This window comes from Nothobranchius furzeri, chromosome 14 (assembly GCF_043380555.1).
Source record: "Nothobranchius furzeri strain GRZ-AD chromosome 14, NfurGRZ-RIMD1, whole genome shotgun sequence".
Lineage (NCBI taxonomy): Eukaryota > Metazoa > Chordata > Actinopteri > Cyprinodontiformes > Nothobranchiidae > Nothobranchius > Nothobranchius furzeri.
The window spans coordinates 44,571,406-44,593,372 of NC_091754.1; the positions used below are offsets into that span (position 1 = coordinate 44,571,406).

The 21,967-nt window shown below is 44.4% G+C and overlaps 1 protein-coding gene across 3 annotated transcripts in view; it reads left to right on the top strand.

The window, feature by feature from the left end:
- The first annotated feature begins 250 nt into the window (after positions 1-250).
- syt12 (synaptotagmin XII) overlaps positions 251-21,967 on the top strand; it is a 36,823-nt gene continuing 15,106 nt past the window's right edge. The window contains exons 1-3 of one of the 3 annotated variants that reach the window (XM_054743107.2): positions 251-609; positions 13,071-13,131; positions 16,246-16,439. In XM_054743107.2, coding sequence (XP_054599082.1) covers positions 13,086-13,131; positions 16,246-16,439 — 240 coding nt within the window. In that variant the 5' untranslated portion in view covers positions 251-609; positions 13,071-13,085. Of the gene's footprint in view, positions 610-703; positions 1,594-1,675; positions 2,164-13,070; positions 13,132-16,245; positions 16,440-21,967 lie in introns of those variants that run through there. The other 2 variants (XM_070544137.1, XM_054743108.2) reach the window with 2 other exon arrangements.

The window sequence follows — 21,967 nt, forward strand, 5'->3', positions numbered from 1 at the left end:
TAATAAACATGAGTGTAAATTCTGTAACGTGAATGTAACTTTCACATTACAGATTATCTATTCATTTGTTTGTTTGTTTTTGCTGCAGAAGTTCCTGAATCCTGTAGTTTATTTATCTGTAAAGAGATTTTTAAAGTTATTTGTGCACAGGCGTAGTGTGTGTGTGCGCGCGCGCGCGTGTGTGTGCGTGTGTGTGCCTGTGTGTGTGTGTGTGGGGGGGGGGGGGGGGCGTGTGTATGTGTGTGAATGTTTATGTGTGTGTGCGTGCGTGCGTGCGCAGGTATCCAGCTCCTCAGTGCAGCAGCATCAGGAGGAGGAGGCAGAGGTCTCGGCTCGGTTCGGTCCCGCCGGTTCGGGCTGCGCTACAGGGGTGGGACTTCGTGCTGTCGGAGCTGAGCTGCAGAGCTGAGGAGATCATCCTTCGTGGCTCTCCTCTTCCTCTCCTGGAGGCTCGCGGATGCGCTGAGGCTGCAGGACCGTTTATCTCCTCCTCCTGCTGCAGGAGCAGATGAACCCAAGTCAGCGGATGGAGAGAAGCTTCTGAAGACCGGAGAGCGGTGGAGTTCTCCTGCTCCTCCTCCTCCCTACTGCACCAAAGGAAAACTCCGGGTAAGCTCTCAGGCCGTTTGGATGCTGCGATCCTCTCGCGCGCGCACATGCACGCGCGTTTCTTCCCGAGACTTTTGTTGACATAGATGGTGTTACGTCTGAGCGTGTGAGGGAATCCTGAAGGCATCTCCTGGAACGACACGGCGGGCTGCGTTCCGTTCCTATTTTCCGCGTCAGCCGCGCTGAACGCTGTTTTGTCCGCGCACCGGCGCTTGGAGCGGGTTTGGAAGCGGACCGACCTCCAGCTGGACCAACTTCCAGAGCAGGTCCAAACAGAACCGCGTCAGCACTTTTGCTGGATTGTATTCATCATTTTCTGACCCAAATTAAAAGTCCTGCTGTTGGCCCAGAGACCCGGATGTGGATGCAAACATGCATCACTCTAGTGCAGCAGATGGAGGACAACCTGCAGCGTGCCACGCCCCCAGCATCAGGTAGCAGTTGGAGTGAGACTGTCTGAAGGGATGACGTCACTCTGGTTAAACTGCTGACAGCTCATACATCGTGCAACCTGCAGCAGGTCACACTAGATTGAGGGCATGATGTGAGTCAGGAATCCTATACATCCTCAGAGGAGCAGGGATTAGGACGCTCGGTTCTGAACTAACTGATTCATGTCACATATCCCGAGAAGCTTTTGGCTTCCAGTGTGCTGGACCGGACCGACTCAAGGCAGAGCTATTATTCTTATTCAGATTCAGACACATCTCAACATGAGAGGAAAGGAAACTCCTCTTCCTCCCACAACCTCTCCGTTCATCAGTGTGTGAGTCTCCTTGCATCTTCTGTGTCTCTCTCAGTCCAGAGACTCTCAGGTCCCTCAGTCCACCGCCCAGCTCCCATTGGGAGGAAAATGGGCCAGTAACTGGTAGTTTCTTCTGATCGTCACACTTCTTCAGTGAGTCGTTTAGAGTTAGTGGATCGACTTCGGAGTAAGCAGTTCCACTTTCTGATGTTCGAAACATTGTGAGACTGTGTGAGAAAGTGAGTCCCACTTAAAAATATTAAAGGTCTAATTTTCATCATAGGTTCAACTCATCTGAGAGACAGAATGCTTATAAAGATCCAGGAAATCACATTGTATGATTTGTTAATTATGTATTTGTTTATTGGTAAATACATGTTTGGTCAATAACAAAAGTTCACCTCAATACTTTGTAATGCAACCTCGGACAGGAACCCAGATGATGGCTAGAGAATCAACATTCATCCTTCCTTCTTTCCTGTCCCCTTTACAGAAAAGCAGCCTGCAACTGAGCATCCTTCCCTTTCCACACTTCCACAAGCACTCAAACTCTTGAGCGCTTGTGGAAGAAAACCCATCTCCACGTCCATCTGCTGCACCTAAAGGATCTTCTGACATCCTTTAACTCTGCAGTCAGAGATGCAAGGGTTTCCTATTTCTCCAACCTGGTGTCCCAGAGCAAAGGGAACCCCAAGGTGCTGTTTAACACCATCAGCAGCATCGTCTCTCCTGCCTCTCCTACAGCCTCCATCCACTCTGTTGCAGATTGTGAGAACTTTCTGTCTTTCTTTGTGGACAAAGTCAATAAGGTTAGATCTAGCATCTCTCCTTCAGCCTTATCGCTGCCTCTCCCGACTCCAGCCAGGCCCATCATCCTAGATAGCTTTGCTCCTGTTTCTTTGCCTGAGTTAACCAAACTAGTTAACTCTTTGAAGACCTCTGCATGCCCCCTCCACATCTTACCCTCATCTTTGTTTGAAAGTGCTTTTCAGTTCATCGGTCCCAGCATGCTCTCTATAATTAATGCTTCTCTGGTTTCTGGTCAGGTCCCTGCTTACTTTAAGAACGCTGTAACCCAGCCGCTTCTTAAAAAAGGGGTGAGGAGTGAGCACCACCTCACCCCTGCCACGTGGACCTCAAGGGATAAACCATCAACCCTGCTCAATAGTCACCTTTCCTCATGGGGTCACACACATTAGGACAGTGGGAGGGTTAAAGAGACCACATACTTACGGCTGTTACAACCTGAGGGCTCGAGTTGGAGCATAAGGCTTTAACAGTTCAGTAATACAGGGAGGAGATTGACCAGGTAGAGCAATGAAAGTTTTAGTCAGGATTCTTAAATGAACTCTAAAGTTAACGGGTAACCAGTGCAGAGACATCAGAATAGGAGTGATGTGTGCTCTTCTGTTTGCTCCAGTTAGAAGCCTCGCTGCAGAGTTGTGTGTGTGTGTGTGTGTGTGTGTGTGTGTGTGTGTGTGTGTGTGTGTGTGTGTGTGTGTGTGTGTGTGTGTGTGTGTGTGTGTGTGTGTGTGTGTGTGTGTGTGTGTGTGTGTGTGATGTTTTTTGCACAAGGCCAGAATGAGGAAAGGTGTGCCTGATCTTGACCTGATATATTTCTGTGGGGTGTTCTCTGAGCTGGGGACTCAGGTCCTGCAGCTACTGGAGGGTTCAGTCTGCACCTCTCAGCAATTGCCGCGAGTCACTAAACTATACGTAGCAGGTTGGATTTATACTTTAACTTTGAAATGAGTATGAACGTAATATTGTTATGAAGCAGGAAGCACGTTGGACCCAGAGGATTCCTTTTCTAAACACATTCTCTCTGTTCACCTTCTGGCCATGGTGTCCAGTCTTGTCTCTGATCCCGGCCATGGCTGAAGTTTGACTGTCTGATGGTCGAACAAGTAAATGCTGATTTTTTGCACAATTATACAAAGAAATGATTTAGAAATGATACGATGTGATTTCCTGGATTCCTTTTACATCCTGTTTCTCCCAGCTGAAGAGAACCTGCTGTATGAGTATTATTACATTAAGATGACTGAGTGTACTTAGGAGAACCGTGGAGACATTCAGCTCTGACTAAAAGAGTCAGCATTCCCTAAAGGTTCCATCAAGCTTTCAGAAAGCTGACGCTTAAGAGAACTCCGTACATTTACAGTATTTTGTCCATTTAAATGAAATCAAAGTCGGCTATAACAGGCGCAGCACCAACTGAGTTTTGTTGTGGTTATTAGCTTAATTGTTAGGTCATTAATCTAATGGCTGGTCTAACTCATTTGCAGTATCCAAAGCAACGTCTGACACCTGATTTATCTTTAGTGCTTTGATGCCAGGGCTCCAGTCAGTCCTTTAGGTTACAAAGGAAATGGAAACACCTCAGCACGTCTGATGTTTTATCCTGTCAGTGTGGAGGCTTTGGCCTTTGCTGTGTTTAACGTGATCTTCTGTTGAATCGGCAGGATTTTTTTTTTCATTTTTTATCACGTAATAATAACAATAATCAGGTCTTTGAATGAGACTTAGGGCTCTTATTCAAGCACCTTTTTAAAGAGCTTGATCAAATGTTTGAGTGAGAGCTACTGAAGGTTAATGAGGACTTGTTGCAGACAGAGTGGATTACTTGGCCTGAGTCGGCGAAGCGATTCCCCTTCATTCATCTTCAAAACTAATCGATTTTCTGTTGTTTATTTATTGTTGTAATGATTGATTGGGTAAATGTGTCCTGGAAAGGGATTTTTTTACAACTGGAAACTGTTCTTTGATCCTCTTAGCAAATTAAACTTTGTTGGGTTCAAAATGGCCCTTATTAATGGCAAGTCACAGCCCCATATTAAAGACCTGCAAATAAAGACATGTATAGCATATATATACACGTACATACAGGCGCGCAGATAGGGTGGGGGACGGGGGGGATCTGTCCCCCCAGATTCAGATCGACCCCGATCCGTCCCCCGCACTAAGGCCAGAAAGAAAACAAAATCGGAGGTTAAGCGCTTGAAGTTCCTTTCTCCAATTACACTGAATGCAGCATGACGTAAACAAACACCGACTCCAGAGGCGCAAAAGTGGTTGCTGCTAGGATGCAGGATGAAGCAAAAAAGGCAACGATTAGTGCGTATTTAAAAAAGACCAACAGTGTAAGTAGGCGGGACCGATCTGTCTGTTTATGCATGTTGGTTCCAGTTTCAGTACGTTGTCAGTGTTGGGACTTACTTGTTAAAAGCACCAAAGCCTCATTGCTGACTTTAACAAGTCTCATCTACAAGTATGATCCTCATGAAGTTCATACTTTACACCAGAAGATAGTGGAGATGTGTAACCTTCAGGCTGAGCAATGTTTGGGAGTTTTTAGAGCTTGAAAAGCGCCTCCCGCCAGGGGCGTAGCACCACATTCTGGGCCCTGTACACTCTCAATGTCATTGGGCCCCATTCGGCACACGAACATAAAAGTGGTTTTATTTGTATAAATAAATAAATAAATAAGGCATAAGTACGGTTTTATACAACAGTCAGTTATATATGGATTTTTGCCAACTATTTCTCATACTTAAAGGGATATTCCACCCATAAGTACAATTGTGCCTCGTGCTCTGGGAACTTCCTGTACATTTTTTGCCACTTGATGTCAGATAACCGGAGTCCCTCTTTGCTGTTCAGTGGACTTTTAGATGGCCTTGTTTGCTCATGAGACAACAGAACACATGGGATGCAGAACAGAGCCTTTACACTCTCACTATATACCAACCAGTCCCTCCTGATCTTTTCCTGCCCATTGGTTGACTTAATACATTGGTAGTTGGGGAATTCTTTGCCTTCCTTGTCTTTGGGTGCCACTTTGGTCAAGTTTACAATTTCTCTAGACAGTCTGAAAACTAGACTCTCTCCTGAGCAGTTAGCTTTTCTGGCCACAGTCCTGGGTCATCTGACAATTCCTCAGCATTTCCCTGTCTTGGTCCTTCCTGTTCTCTCCCCCCTGCCTCCTCACTTTTACACACATCTACAAATATGAAACACATGTGCGGTATGTTAGCCTAAAGCTGTCTATAGTTTTACACGTAAATGTACATCATACTTAGAAACAGTACTGGCAGCTACTTCTTTCAGTTCAAACTACTGATACACAAGATTGCTGTAAATAACCTGAGGTTGTCTCAATGAGCAGCTCACCTAGTCTCACTTCCTCACAACCTTCCTTGCCTTCAGCATCTGATGTTGAATTCTTTACATCTACAAGAATAAATAACTGGGATTAGCTTCTTTACAGACAAACATGCCAACCTGACTTTTAATGCAAGATCCCTTTGTAAGTTGTAAGCCAATTTGATGCATAACTGCTAAAAATATTAAAAAATATGGCCAAACATTGATTATTATGTTGACAGATTTTCTTCAAAATGGAGGTCATTTATGTTTAACAATGAGCTGAGGCTGCCATCAAAATAGAACGGGTATGTGTAAACCATAAGGTTTAGCTGTCTTTATGCTTACAGCCACAAAGTTGGCAGCTAGCTACCAAAGCTAAAGAATTATGTTCAGTTGAATGGGACTTTGCACAACAACAAGTAGCAAAGTAGCTCACCTGTTGGACAGAAAGCAGTCAACAGCTGTCGCCTCTTTTCTTGCCTTCTTTCCTTTTCTTCTCAGTTTTTTTTTCTGATGGCCTGATTGGTGCTTTTTGGGCAACGTGATAATGCCTCAAGCCTACTCTGGTCTGGCTGGGCTGCCTGGGCTTGCTACTTGCAGCCTGTCGCTGCTGCTGAGCGGAATAAACCATTTTACGTCTCCGGGGGGGGGGGGGGGGGGGGGGGGTCCTCCTTTGGGGAAAACGAACACTGACATAACGTCTGGTTCTATTTTCCCATCTTTAGTTGGCAACAGCAATATAATGAAACAAATTCACTCAAAGGGGGCCCAATGTTTTCTAAATAAAAGCGGGGCAGGGAATCATGGGCCCCTCTCCCCTCTTGGGCCCTGGGTAGTCAGGTCCACTTTTCCCCCCAGTACGACGCCCCTGCCTCCCGCCGTGAGGCTCCCAGTCGGGAAGAGGAGGAGATGTGCGCAGCATGAAGAGCGTAAATATTAGATAAAACATATAATTGCCGGCAGGTCTGGTCTTTGTTGACTGATCACTTTGTCTGGTAATGACTGACTCTGATTATGAAGCAGAATATTGACTCTGATGAAGAAATTCACTCATCCAGCCGGGACGATTGACGCTGCTGCAGCATCAGACAGCTGGTGCTGCATGAGAGGTGTGTGGAGCTTATAAGCTCCAAACGTTGGGTTTGATGTTTGTTTAACCTTCTCTGGGACGTGATGGATGTAGAAACTATGGTAAAACACTACTAGAGTGACAGACGTAGCGACAATGTAAAAAAAAAGCCGTAAAAAAGAGGCAGATGCCGATGCGTTATGTATGGAAGTCAGTGTGTCACATAATCATAAAAAGAGTAAAATATAAAATTTTAAAAGAGATTTATATATTTATGTATAAATAAAAACTTTCCAAATATAATGGAAATTTCTAAATAACATAACAATAAGAAGGAACATCTGTTGGTCAGGCTGAAAAGTTTGGGAACTACTGCTCTAAGTGATAAGTGAATATTGATTTTTAAATATATTTTATGTGCAGTTTTTTAGGGCTTTTATGTTTTCTGTACAGATTGGTGCTGAAAATCATTTAATGTTTTGCATAAAGCATGAGGTTTTTGTTAGTAATCGACTGGGAGAATAACAAATGACTGACTTGGATAGTGTTGATCGGGCAGAGCTTTGTTGCCAGCGTTCCATTGCATAATGGTTTCTAACACGTATATAAAAGTGTTAGTTTTTACGTAAACCATTGGAGGAAATTACACAAACTGACTGAGCTCTAGTTAAGGCTCTTGCAATAGTTTGTGTACGTGAACATGTGTTAGAGGTGTGAATCTTCACTTGTCTCCCGATTCGATTCAATTACGATTATTGGGTAAACAATTTGATTCGATTCGATATCCCGGTGCATCACGGTTATTTCATATTGATTTGTTTTCATCGATAAATAGAAGATGTCAGATAATTGCTTTTTATTTTTATTTTTTATCAAAAACGTAATTGAGACAACCTGCCATCCCTCAAAAGCTCTCCACTCACAACAGGTTAGGACAAAACATTTTAAACATTTAAGAAGATTTAACAAAGTAAAACAATCTGTTTCCTCGTTCAACACCACGCCTCAGGCTGAGAAAAACACGCTTTTCAAAAACTCACAAAGTACTGAAAAAGTACTGAAAATCTACAGGACACATAATGTAATAATAAAATACATAATGGGTACATTTAGGAGTGTTTAATGTCCCTGAGCAGCTCTAGAGTCAAATATTTATGCTGCAGTTGAAGGGTGTCAGAAATAACACCAAATGAAATGTTTGACTTAGTTTGTTGTTTTATTTGAACCCAGTGGTTCATTTCTGAAATGTTGGAGAATGAATCAAGTTCTGTTTGATGCAGAAAATAATAAAACATAAAACAAATTCTACACTTCCAATAATATTTAAGACGTGTGTTTTATTCTTTCTGATAATAACACCAGCAGAAGGCTGTGGGCTGGATTAGGATTAAATTATCCAGCTGATGGATCTCCTTCACTAACCAGCTAACTACAAACCTTTCCACTAACCTGTCCTGTGGGACCCTCACCATGTAACCCTCATGTCCATGCTGTCTCTGGAGGAGCAGATAGGAGACAAGATCTCCTGTAACTTAAAATGAACCAAAGCTTCCTCCCAGTTTCTCTTTAAGCTGAATTTAACATCAGTTTATCATCATGAAACAGAATAATAAAGTGGAACAAGAACTTCTGTCTTCTATTTCTATCTCCTTTTAACTTCTCCGTGTCCCTAAATAAAAGATGATTACGCTGCAGCCGCCGTCACTCTCCTCTGCCACCTCCCCAAGACTGGATCTCCCGACATCACAATACTCAGTCTGACTGAGCACTTTGAGTTGAAATAATAATTAAATAATGAAAATAATAATGCGTGTTTGGAGGAGCGTCCACCGATCCTCTCTCTTGTGTGAGCAGACAATGTCTCTCTCTCTCTCTCTCAGTTGCTGTGAGAGCGAGCGGAGCGCGCCATGCGACAACCCGCTCAATTAACATAATTCACGGCCCAAATCCAACAGAACTGGTCAGGCTGATTCGGTTCCGGTTCGGTCTCAGGTTATAACTCTAGCGCTCAGCCCTGCAGTACCACATTAAGGCAGAACCACTTGGTAAATGTGGAGGACGCTCACTCTGACAGATTTGGATGCTGCGCTGGTGCCGCCGTTAAAAAAACAAAACTACATTCCACTATAATCGATTATGGCGTACTTTTCTACGATGCAGAATCGTTTATGTCCGCATCCCGATGCATCGATTATTTGATTATTTTCCTCAGCTCTAACGTGCGTGCGTGTGTGTGTATGTGTTTGGGGGAGGGTACATTGGAAGTTTGTCCCCCCAGTTTGAAAATCCTATCTGCGCCCCTGCATACACACATATATATGTGTGTGTGTGCGTGTGTGTGTGTGTGTGTATGTATAAGTATACGTACATACATACATACATACATAAATATATATATATATATATATATATATATATATATATATATGTATATATATGTGTGTGTGTGTGTGTGTGTGTGTGTGTGTGTGTGTGTGTGTGTGTGTGTGTATGTGTGTATATGTGTGTATATGTATGTATGTATATGTACATGTATATGTATACATACATATATATATATGTATATATATATATATATATATATATATATATATATGTGTGTGTGTGTGTGTATGTATATGTATATATATATATATATATATATATATATATATATGTATATACATACATTTGGGGAAAAAAACACCACTGTTTGTTAAATACACATCTTTGGAAAGACGACTTGATGTAGCGAGTGCATTCTCCATTTATTTTTCTGCTCTAGTTTATTATTCCATCTTCTTTTGAAGCACCAGAATACCCACGCGGTCTGGTTTTGTTACTAAATCCGTCTGAGGACTTCTCTCCTCCTCCGTCTTGTTCTCTCCTCTTCGTCATCCTATCCTCCTCCTCCTCTTTTATGCTCGATGCGGACCTTCTGAACTCCCACGTCAGCTCAGGTGAGCTGATGTTTGGGTAGATCTCAGAGCTTCCCTCCCTGTTAGAGATTTTCCAAATGGACCCATGAGCACATCAGCAGCTGTCAGAGGACCTGCACTGCACCAGCCCCTATAATTGGCCTGAACGGATGTGACTTGCCAACTGGAAGAGACTCTCTCTCTGCAGCCCTCCTCCTCAGCCTTTTTAATATGTCATTAGTGTAATGCTTCCACTTCCATAAGCTCCTGAGATATGGGGCATTCCTACAAATGGGGCTGGGGAGGTGGGGGTTGCGGATGACTCATATGCCAGCAAACATTTTTGTTTCTTGTGTAGAAACTGCATGAAAACAAAGCTCAGGTTGCTTTTGTCCGAAAGTATTTCTTTAGTTTATTAGACCTAATAAGAAATGGTTCTTTTTCCACTAAATGATAAATGGCCTGAATTTATAGCACTTTCTAGGATTCTACAACACCCCCCCCCCCCCCCCCCCCCCCAAGGCACATTATAACTAACCAGTCATTCACCTTTTCATACACACTGGTGATGGTGATCTACAATGAAGCCACAGTTATGTTATGCTTGAGCGGGAGGCTCAACTCTTGTGTCAATGTTATCTGCTCCTGCTCCGGTTCCTGTTCCTGTTCCTTCTCCTGTTCTTGCTCCTGTTCCTGTTCCTATTCCTATTCCTATTCCTATTCCTGTTCCAGTTCCTTCTCCTGTTCTTGCTCCTGTTCCTGTTCCTGTTCCTATTCCTATTCCTATTCCTATTCCTGTTCCTGTTCCTGCTCCTGTTCCTATTCCTGTTCCTGTTCCTGTTCCTATTCCTGTTCCTGTTCCTGTTCCTGTTCCTGTTCCTGTTCCTGTTCCTGTTCCTGCCACACACCACAGACTTTAATAAACTTTTGGGTTTTTAACCTACCTGGCTGCCTCCTGGATTTCCTGCACTTGGATCCTGCAACAACCTCCAGTTCCATGGCCGCTAACGGTCGTGGCCTGAAGTGTATCTCCACTCATTGTTGCCATGTTTTTCATATGAACTTGGGGCTTTTCAATTTCTTTTGTGAACGGTTTAAAACAAATGTTGGTCCGGGGCTGCATGGTAGCTCTGTTCCCCTGCAGCCTCTCATTAACTGATGGACACAGCTCCTAGATGCCCTAGTGAGGAACTGAGTGATGAGCGTAATTCTGACCAGTTGGAAAAGACAAAATCCAGAATAAACTCAAACTTGGGGAGTGCTATTGAGCCGACCATGGACTAACTTGTCGATCTATATCACACAGTTGCGTCGTCAACTGTTGCAGTGTAGTTTTACAATATTTACCAGAACGAGCAGAGACAGAAATGACTTAGCTACACGTACACTTTAAACCTTTCCCACAACAACGACCTCAAGGTAGTGTCGTTGTCAATAACTATCATGAAGAATGTGGATTCATGAAAGGTGATGAAAATGTCCTCTGAGAGAAGTGAAGAATGAAACCTGGGTGAGGAAAAAGACAAATTCATTGGTATAATGAACTCAGTTGTTTACTGCTGCTCATTCTTTTCTTTGTGGAGTGCCTAAAAAGCAAACAGCAGGCAAAATATTTTTTTCTAATTTATATTAAATCCTGTCCAAAAACACTATTAGAAAAGCTTATTGTGGATATTTGGTTTTAAAATACATAACAGCAGTTTTCTAGTGTTACGCCCCGGTCTAGGAGAGAATGCATAACCATATAAAGGGTAAACCAGATAATTCACAAAACAAAAACGGAACCTTAAAGTACCAGTCAAGCAAAGGTGGAAAGAGTACTAAAATTTCCTACTTAAGTACGAGTACCAATACTTTGATAATTTTTCACTCAAGTACAAGTAAAAGTTCTTGCCTAAATTTTTACTCAAGTAAAAGTAAAAGGTATCGTAAACAAAATGTACTCAAAGTAAAAGTTACTTAGTTCCATTTTTGTCAGTGCAAGGATGGCTACATCTAAGTAGTGCTAAATCACAACGCCAGTTCACAATTCACTCGTGTGCACACACACACAAACACACACACACACACACACACACACACACACACACACACACACACACACAGTTTGATGGAAGGATTTCTATCCAATGCACATTGATTGGACAAGGTTTTTCTAGGATTGTACGTTTCAATTGTGATTAAAATTATTCTTTATTTAGAAAAAAAAGTTGATTTTTAGATGCCATCAGTATGTGAGGTATCTCAATGTTCTCATGACAAAACTCTGGTGGGGTTCAAAATTGTATATGTGGATTTCTGGAGCTCAGATCACCGTCAGAACCAGGTCAGAACTGGCCACCAGAAGAGCGCATCACAGCTCAGCGGGCCAGCTGGTTTCCGGGTCAGAACTGGATCAGAACCACCGCATGGACCACCAGGAGAAGATGTGCAGCTTTTAAAAATTCCAGCTGGACTGGCTCTCTGGTGTCTGGGTCAGATCCAGCTCACAGAAGCCCGCATGAGCTCCAGAACTGGAGGACAGCCGTCTCTCTCCCTCTCACTAAGCTAAACTACGTTAGGTGAACGGATATTAACGAGTATGAGACAGTATCGGTCAGTTAATATAATATTAACTGTACTATCTGTACTATATTGTGATGCTGCACTGTGACCTGCTGAGCTGTGGTGGCCTCATGGAGGGGGCCATCGTCTAGCACACTGCTGCTAACCACTTAAACATTATCCTTCTCCTGATAATAACTTTTTGCTTTCCTTGACATTGGACGTGCTACTACTAGTTTATCCGTTTAATTATAGATCCACTAGGATAAATACAATAAAGTTTATCTCTCACCAAACAGAATATTTACTAAGAAATCACAATATAACTATAGACACATTACTTTGTCTGTGTGTGTGTGTGTGTGTGTGTGTGTGTGTGTGTGTGTGTGTGTGTGTGTGTGTGTGTGTGTGTGTGTGTGTGTGTGTGTGTGTGTGTGTGTGTGTGTGTGTGTGTGTGTGTGTGTGTGTGTGTGTGTGTGTGTGTGTGTGTGTGTGTGTGTGTGTGTGTGTGTGTGTGTGCTCTGTCTTCTCGATCCCCAGTGAGTCATGGAGGATGGCTGCTTATACTGAGCCAGGATTCTCTGGAGGTTTCTTCCTGTTAAAAGGGAGTTTTCCTCTCCTCTGTCGCTGCATGCTTGCTTAGTATGAGGATTGCTGTATAGTCACTGACACTAGTCAGTGACTTGATGCAATTTGCTGGGTTCCTTATATAGGAAACATTATTTCTGATTGGCTTAATGAACTGACTTGAATTGGAATGTTTATTATGTGAAGTCTCTTGAGATGACTCTTGTCGTGATTTGGCGCTATATAAATAAAATTGAATTGAATTGAATTGAATTGACCTGCAGTTCCCCCTTTAAGACAACTGTTGTGACTTGGAGCTATTTAAATAGACTGAATTCAATTGAATTTATTTTAATGTTAATCCCAAACAAATGCATCAGCTTTAAGGGCTTAAAGTTTTTTAGATCAACTACTGGGATCCCTCTGTAAGAGTGAGAGGTAATTATGCTTCACTTTTAAATGTTTTGGTTGTGTGAATGTTTTCCTGTAGGCTGGCTGCAGCACCATGTCCTCTGCCCAAAGTGAGGATTCATCCAGCTATCATTTAAGTGGTGAGTAGATGTTCACGCGCATGTGTGTGTGTGTGTGTGTGTGTGTGTGTGTGTGTGTGTGTGTGTGTGTGTGTGTGTGTGTGTGTGTGTGTGTGTGTGTGTGTGTGTGTGTGTGTGTGTGTGTGTGTGTGTGTGTGTGTGTGTGCTACTCCACTGCCAAGTCTTCTGTGCACATCTTGCTCGATTCATCAGCTGCATTTGGCACACGCACCATACTCTCTAGCCTTTGCATCAAGGGGAGAGCTCACTCCTATCCTGGCTTGAATCCTACCCCATAGGTCCCTCAGCCATGTGGCCTGTCTTGGTTAAACTCCGAGAAGGACCTGGCTGCAGCGAGCAGAAAGGGGCGTCATCGAGCCAGTTGTCACGACTCATACCATTTTTGGAAAATGCAACACTTACGTTCTGGAACTTGCTTAATCTGAACATAGAACAGAGTATTAACAACAGTATACTAGTAACAGCCATAGTTCATATGGGTCTGACAAACAAAAGAAAGAAAGAAAGAAAGCGATCTTTTGTATAGCGCATCTCAATATAAAAATCAGCTAAAAAAAGTTAAGTACAAAAAAGATTTAGAAATGTTTAAAATAAAAAAAAATTGTGATAAAAAATAATAATGTAAGGAAAGGGGAAGATAAAATGAATACAAAAGAGGGAAATCAGTGGATCCCGGGAAAGGTGGACTAAGAGCAGAATAAGGAGAGGGAGGTGATAAAGGTCCCACCAAAGGCTGAACAGGTGAGTTTAGAGGAGACCACTGAGTCCACTGATATCAGGCTCAGGGGGAGAGAGGTCCAGAGTCTGGGGACCACAGCAGCAAATGATCTGTCACCTTTGGTCTTTAGCCTGGAGCTGCACAATCAGTAGGATTTGGTCACTGGACCTCAGGGACCTGCTGGGGGTGTAGGGACTAAGAAGAGCACCAATGTATGATGGTGCTTGTCCATGTAAGGCCCTATAGACCAGAACCAGGATCTTGAAATGAACCCTGAAGTTGACTGGCAGCCAATGAAGCTGGAGGAGAAGCGGGGTGATGTGGGTGTGTTTGGAGGACTTGGTCAGAAGCCGAGCACAGGCATTCTGAACCACCTGTAGACGGTTCAGGGAGGTTCTGCTCAGACACGTGAAAAGAGAGTTACAGTAGTCTAAGCGTGAGGAGATGAAGGTGTGGAGAACTGTCTCAAGTTCAGAGCGAGACAGAATGGGACTCAGCTTAGCAATGTTCCTGAGATGGAAGAAGGAAGAGCGAACAAGGGAACTGACATGAGAATCCAGGGTGAGAGCTGGGTCAAAGGTCAAACCAAGATTCCTGACAGAAGGTTTGGTGTGAGAAGCAAGCTGACCAAGAAAGCCTCTGACTTAGGGAACCAGCTTGTCTAGGGCACAGATGAGGATGTCATGAAATGGAAAGCAAACGGAGGGGTACACAATTTTTACTCACGACAGAATAACGAGATGATCAGTAAACAGTGTAAGGTAACATGTATGCTCCACAGAAACACAACTCAGCTGGAAAATGGTGGTGTTGCTGGATGTTTTGCTCAGTTTTATGGCTTTTTGTCAGACTCTGAACCAGGAAATGACTGTGGGCAGGGAAACAGAAGGCAAACAACTCTGCCCCTATAGCCAATCAGTGGTCAGAATCACGATGCCGCTTGACTCAGCCTTGCCAGACAAAAATAAACAAACAATGATGAACAATAGTCTGGTTCTAGACCTGCAAATGGGACACACAAAAATACAACAGGAGCAAGCTATCACTGCATCAACCTGATGATAAAATATAAAATTAACACTGTTTTTCTGAACAATCACACAATAATAAATCACAGTGCATTTAGTTCCAACCACAGCCTTAAGACATGTGTTGAACGTGCCCAAGTCCATACTTATGAGAGCACCATGTGAGCAGCTGTGTGTGTACACGTGCTTGTTTATGTAAGGTTTCTCTATTGGAGCGTCCAATAGAGAGTGTGAGAAGCCACAGATCTGCCCCCCAAAGATGTGTAGGAGATAGAGGGAGCTCCAAGTCCCAGAGATCCAGGAGCCGCCCCAGAGCACAGGTACCCCAGGGAGACTGCAACCAGAAAAGCCCCTGCCCCCCTCAAGAGGCACAGAAGATTGCCCCGGGGGGGCCACAACCAGCAGCCAGCAGAGTCCCGGGAGATATCAGTGGCAAGCCCACAGGCCTGCCCCCCCCAGTCAGAGGGCATCAACCCAGCCCCACCCCAGCAGAATATCTACTCCCATCCCTGCATTTGCACAATGTCCAGAATATATAAGACATAGGACATCCAGATAAGGTTGGGTCCTCCCCCTCCTGGACTTCCCCCTCCCCTGTGATGGGACAGCAGAGGAGCCAAGATCTACCTGAGGTCCCTGAGCCCAGGCCAGGCACTGCCACATGGTCCCGCCTTCTTCCCGGCAGCATACATGTCAGGACTCGACCCCCAAAGCCCCGCCCAGATCCCCGCACGGGGCCGGCCACCCCACACCCCGAGCCCCCAGGCCCCGCACCCAGACCTGCACAGGGGCATTGCAGCTGCCAGGCAGCGACCCATGGCCACCGCCTATACCCCCAAGGGGCCCCACTCACAACCGTCAGTAGTCCACCCCCGAGGCAACCCAAGCACCTCCAGTGTGGGGCAGCATTCCCCCAGTCCCAGACGCCCCCAGTGAACCCACCTCCAGGGAACGTCCGGATACTCCAAACTCAGACCCTCTGAGGGTCTGAGGGACTGAATTTTAAAAGCTGTCCAACCGTCCCGTATATTGTGTTCCTGAGGCAAAGACAGCTGCTATTTTGCATGAAGAGAAGCATTTCAGTAAATCATTTCTGCTCATCAGCTTTTTTCATCTCAGTGGTGTGTCCTGGCTGTCTCCTAAAGCTTCCACCTAATGTTAAATGGCAAAGCCTGAAATTGTGTAACTGTGCTCAGTGATTAGAAGCTTGTTAACAACCCCCCCCCCCCCCCCCCCAACAGGCAATGTCACTTGTTTTTGTGTGAATTTCAACCAAACAGTAAACATAGATCATTGTGAGGCTCCTGCAGGTGAAATGCCGACATGTTCCATTTGCTTTCTTGAATTGTTTTTTTGTGTCTGACCCAGTGGTCCGTAACCCACCAGGCTGGGAGGTGGGGATTTACCTTGTGGGCTTCCTCCTACTGCTGGGTGCAGCTGGGCTGAACATCTGGAAGTTGTGGAGATCTGGAACCTTCCCAGCGCCGTCCCCTTTCCCCAACTTTGACTATCGATATCTGCAGGAAAAATATGGAAACTCTTTCTCAGAAGTCAGACAAAAGGTACGTTTGCAAAATATCTGCATATTATTTTGTCACTTTACTTTGTTCATTGATTCAGAAAGAGAGCTAAACAGAGGCAGAGCTCAATGGGAGCTTAGGAAATTTTAAGTTTCAAATTCCAGGGCAAATATTGCATGGAGTACATAAATTACCTTCTCAGTGGTAGAGTGTCTGCCGTGGGACTGGGAGATCGGGATTCAAATCCCGGTCGGTTCATACCAAAAACTCAACGCCTTCCCGCTTGAAACTCAGCTCTGGGGTTGGACTGGGGGGTTAAACCACCAACTAAATCCCGAGTGCAGCCACTTCTGCAGCTCAATGCTCCCCACGGGGATGGGTCAAACGCGTAGTTGAATTACACCAGTGTGTGATGACTAATGGGACTTTAACTTTAATTAAAACTGTTGACATATTTTATAGAAAAACTGGAAACAAATAACTGAAATATTAGAGATTCTTTAACTGTTTGAATCCCATAATTAGCTAAGGTGTCAGTGAAAGCAGGATTTGTTCAGGATTCAAATCTCTCATTCCCACAGAAACCACTTGTTCTGTTGGACAGCCCTCGTTGCCTGTGGGATCTTGCCCGGGAAAACAATCAGGTCTCTTCTACATCACTGGGGAAATTAGCATTCATGGCTCCACCCCCCCTGGCAGGAGATAGCGGAGCCATAATTTGGGTCTGAAATTGAAGCCAATACGGAAGTGAAAAAAATTGCAGTTCCACCCTCATCCACTAGGGGCTGGTGTCAGAAGCAAGCAAATCCTCATTGACTCCCATGTTAAAAATATCCATTTCACAGCAGAAATAAACATGTTTACAGCCTGGTTCCAAAACATGTTTTAACTGCTTAAAACTCTGAATAATTAATGAGCATCAGACCCACGTGACCGCAGAGCTAGCTCCGGGGAAAGGCCTCAGCCTGAGTGTAATGTAGCAAGTATGTTGGGGGGGGGGGGGGGGGGGGGCTATCTCCAGCGGTCAATGGGCAATCAGGCGGGGTACACCCTGGAAAGAGAGCCAGTCTATCGCAGGGCAACACAGAGACACACAGGACAAACAATCATGCACACACACACACACACGCCTAAGGACAATTTAGACAGACCATTCAGCCTAACAGTCGTGTTTTTGGACTGTGGGAAGAAGAAGAAGAAAATATCGTTTCTATAGCGCCTCTCAAAATAAAAATCATGAGGCGCTTCACAAAAAAAATGTAAAAATATAAAAAGCATTTAGAAAATGTTTAAAAATATATTTAAAATGAGCAAAAAGAGACAATTGTGGTAAAGAAAATGTTAAGAAAGAGAGAGAGAATAGGGAAGAGGGAAATCAGTGGATCCTGAGGAAGGTGGAATAGGTGGGGAGAGCAGAATAAAGAGAGAGTGGTGAAGAAGGTCATACAAAAGCCAGCTTGAACAAGTGAGTCTTCAGCTGCTTTTTGAAGGAGACCACTGAGTCCACTGATCTCAGGCTCAGGGGGAGAGAGTTCCAGAGTCTGGGCGCCACAGCAGCAAATGATCTGTCACCTTTGGTCTTTAGCCTGGTGCTGCACAACCAGTAGGCTTTGATCACTGGACCTCAGGGACCTGCTGGGGGTGTAGGTACTAAGAAGATCACCAATGTAAGATGGTGCTTGTCCATGTAAGGCCCTATAGACCAGAACCAGGATCTTGAAATGAACCCTGGAGTTGACTGGCAGCCAGTGAAGCTGGAGGAGAAGCGGGGTGATGTGGGTGTGTTTGGAGGACTTGGTCAGAAGCCGAGCACAGGCATTCTGAACCACCTGTAGACGGTTCAGGGAGGTTCTGCTCAGACACGTGAAAAGAGAGTTACAGTAGTCTAAGTGTGAGGAGATGAAGGTGTGGAGAACAGTCTCAAGTTCAGAGCGGGACAGAATGGGACTCAGCTTAGCAATGTTCCTGAGATGGAAGAAGGAAGAGCGAACAAGAGAACTGACATGAGAATCCAGGGTGAGAGCTGGGTCAAAGGTCACACCAAGATTCCTGACAGAAGGTTTGGTGTGAGGAGCAAGCTGACCAAGAGAGTCTCTGACTTTGGGAACCAGCTTGTCTGGGGCACAGATGAGGATCTCAGTCTTATCTTCATTCAGCTGTAGAAAGCTCCCAGCCATCCAGGTTTTGATAGAGTCTAAGCAGGTGTGTAACAGCTGCAGCTTAGACATCTCATGGGGCTTAAAGGAGATGTACATTTGGATGTCATCTGCATAAAGATGGTAGGAGATTCATTTGAAGGAGCTCAGGATGTGCTGAAGAGGACGCAGATAGAGAAGGGAGGAAGCCGGAGGACCCGGAGAGAACCTACGCATGCACAGGGAGAACATGCAAACTCCATGCAGAAAGATCCCAGGCCGGGAAGCGAAACCAGGGTCTTCTTGCTACAAGGCAACAGCTCTAACCACTGCGCAGCTAGTGTTTTGTCCTTTTATCAAAACTTATTTTGAGCCTGAGAGGGTTAATGTTAAATTTTTCATCCAAGAAAGAAGATTGACGAAAGGCAGAGGAAGAGTCATGTTGCCATTTGCCAATCAAAAGCAAGAGGTTTGCATATCATAAATCTTAATGAGTCAGACTCGTAATCCTGCCACCCCCTCTCTTCCCACTAAATTGTACCCTTTAAACAGGCCCGCTGAAGCTTTTTCCCAGGAAACAACTCACTAGTCATTCATTCAAGCTACAGACCAAAAACTGAGTGAACAAGAGCTTTAAAGGTCCCATGTGTGAAATCCATTGAAATCATGATGAAAAAATGTGACTCTTTAGCGCCATGCAGTTCAGAGACAGTATTGCAGCTACGGTGGCTCACTCATGAGTTTGAATGTATAATCAATTTTCAACCTGTGTAGCCTAACCCACACAAAGCTTAAAACAAGCTACTCGACCTCTTTAAAAAGTATTTATAATTATGACTGTTTAATCAGCCTGCCAGTTCTGAAGGAAGCAAGCTAGTTCTGTTCTTGAAGCTGTCATGATTCACACACGGAGGAGGGGTGACGTCAGCCGGGAGGTCAAGTGTTGTGAGAAATTGTGTTCTCCTGAAAATATTCTGTCCCTCCATGTTGGGTGATCGTACTTCCGGCTATTTTTACAACATTTGTGATAAACTTTTATTGGAAAATGATGTAATGTAATGTAATAATCTTATGCTTGTGATTTTTATCTGTATTTCCTCCTAACAACAACAAAAATATACAGTAAAAACATTCTTGTTCACTCTTTTGTAGCAAGCTTATTTATCATTTTTGTAAAAAGATGTCATGTCACTTAGTTTAACCATCTTTTATTTGAGGTAGTTTAGTCCTCATAATGGACAATAAGTTCTGTGGATTTGGAAATATTTGCTCTAGACTGCCTATGGGAAATAGAATATTTCAGGGGAACATAATTTTCCACAACACCAGTTTCACGTGGATCATGGCGCCTCGATGTAAACAAACTGGCTGCTGCTACCAGTTTATATGGATATGGAGCGATCACTGGCTGCTCGTTAGCCAAGGCTGGTTCAGGAGTGTTGGTGAGCCAGGGACACGCTGTGAAGGTCAAGTAAACAATGTTGAATTAGGCACCAGCTAATCGTGGCTCACGGCTGGCGTGGTAGAGATGGGCGTCACAAGCTACTAGTTAGCCATGACTACAGCCTGGGCGACGCTGTGCATGCTGTGTGTAAACTCCCACGGATTACCAGCAAAAGGAGACCCAAGTCTAAAGATAACATTTGAGAAGAAGCCCTCTGTGTCAGAGCGTCTCAGTAATGCACGGAGAACTACATCACTGTTAGTAAAGTGTTGTGGAGATAAAGTAAACAACTCTGATTTAGCCACTGGCTAGCGGATGAGCGCTGGAGCATGTTGGGCAAGACCACAGGCTGCAGGAAGAGAGGAGACTTGAGTAGAAGGACTTCGGAATGGACACGTTGGGACCGGGTCGGGAGTTCTGGTACGGACACGTTGGGACCGGATTAAGAGTTCTGGTACTAGTAAAAGACAGATGAACAACTTGAGGTAAGTTTGGGAGTCAGAGACACTAATTGGAGGCTGGCGTCCAGCTAGTAGCGGGTGGTAGTGATGCGCGGATTGACTTCTAACCCGCAGTACTTGCGGGTTGGGTTGGATCGGGTCAATAAATTTTTACTTCAGTTCGGTGCGGTTTGGGGCGGGTTCATGAAATATAAATATTATATATAAATGCAGACTGAAGATAAAGACATTAATCAATGCTTAATTTTGTAAAACACAATATTTAAGACAGTTATTTAAACACGGTCACGTTTTAAAACATAACTCCGCACAGATAACCTTTGACCCCATGACATAGGCACTAGGGGCTGCATGACTTAATTTTTTTTAAGTCGACAGTCAAGTAATGAAAATCGAGTCGAACAGTGTGTTGTGATGTCGGGAGATCCGGTCTTGGGGAGAGAGAGAGACGGCAGCTATCCATCTCTTTTATTTAGGGACATGGAGAAGTTAGAAGGAGAGAGAAATAGAATATAGAAGTTCTTGTTCCACTTTATTCTTTTGTTTCTTGATGATAAACTGATGTTAAATTCAGCTTAAAGAGAAACTGGGAGGAAGCTTAGGTTCATTTGAAGTTACAGGAGATCTTGTTTCCTATCTGCTCCTCCAGAGACAGCATGGACATGAGGGTCACATGGTGAGGGTCCCACAGGACAGGTTAGGGCAGTCACACAGCCGAGCTGGAGGCGGACAGGTGTTGTCCTTCTTTATATTGCAAGCTTGAGTGTTATGCGCATTACAGCCAGCGATCCAAACAGCAGCAGCACACCACCAGGCTGTAAACATGTTTATTTCTGCTGTGAAGTTGGCATTTTTAACATGGGAGTTAATGAGGGTTTGTTCACTTCTGCTGCCAGTTCCTAGTGGATGAAGGGGGAACTGCAATTTTAGCCACTTTCTTGTTGGCTTCAAAAAACAACGACCATAATGGCCCTTTAGTCGGTACCGGTACAAGGAGGTCTGCGCTGGGCTCTGCAGACCCGTGACAGGGTTTTAAAAATAAAATGTGGATTTCTGGAGCTCAGATCACCGTCAGAACCAGGTCAGAACGACCACCAGAAGAGACGTGTGGCTCAGCGGGCCAGCTGGTTTCCGGGTCAGAACTGGATCAGAACCAGCGCTTGGACCACCAGGAGAAGATCAGCACAGCTTTTAAAACCACTAGCTGGACTGGCTAGCTTGTGTCTGGGTCGGTTCCAGCTCACAGAAGCCCGCATGAGTTCCAGAATCGGATGACACACGTCTCTCTCCCTCTCTCTAAGCTAAACTACGTTAGGTGAACGGATATTAACGAGTATGAGACAGCTGACAGAGGCTCATTAGAATTAATATTATAGTAACTGAGCGACACTACTTTAACTGTCTGGTACATGATAGTAATCTGTACAATATTGTGATGCTAGCACACGAGCTTAAGCTAACAAGGTTAACTCACCTGTTGTGAATACTGTCTGGTAAAGAGGATGATCAGGGATCACGTTCTCCATAGTT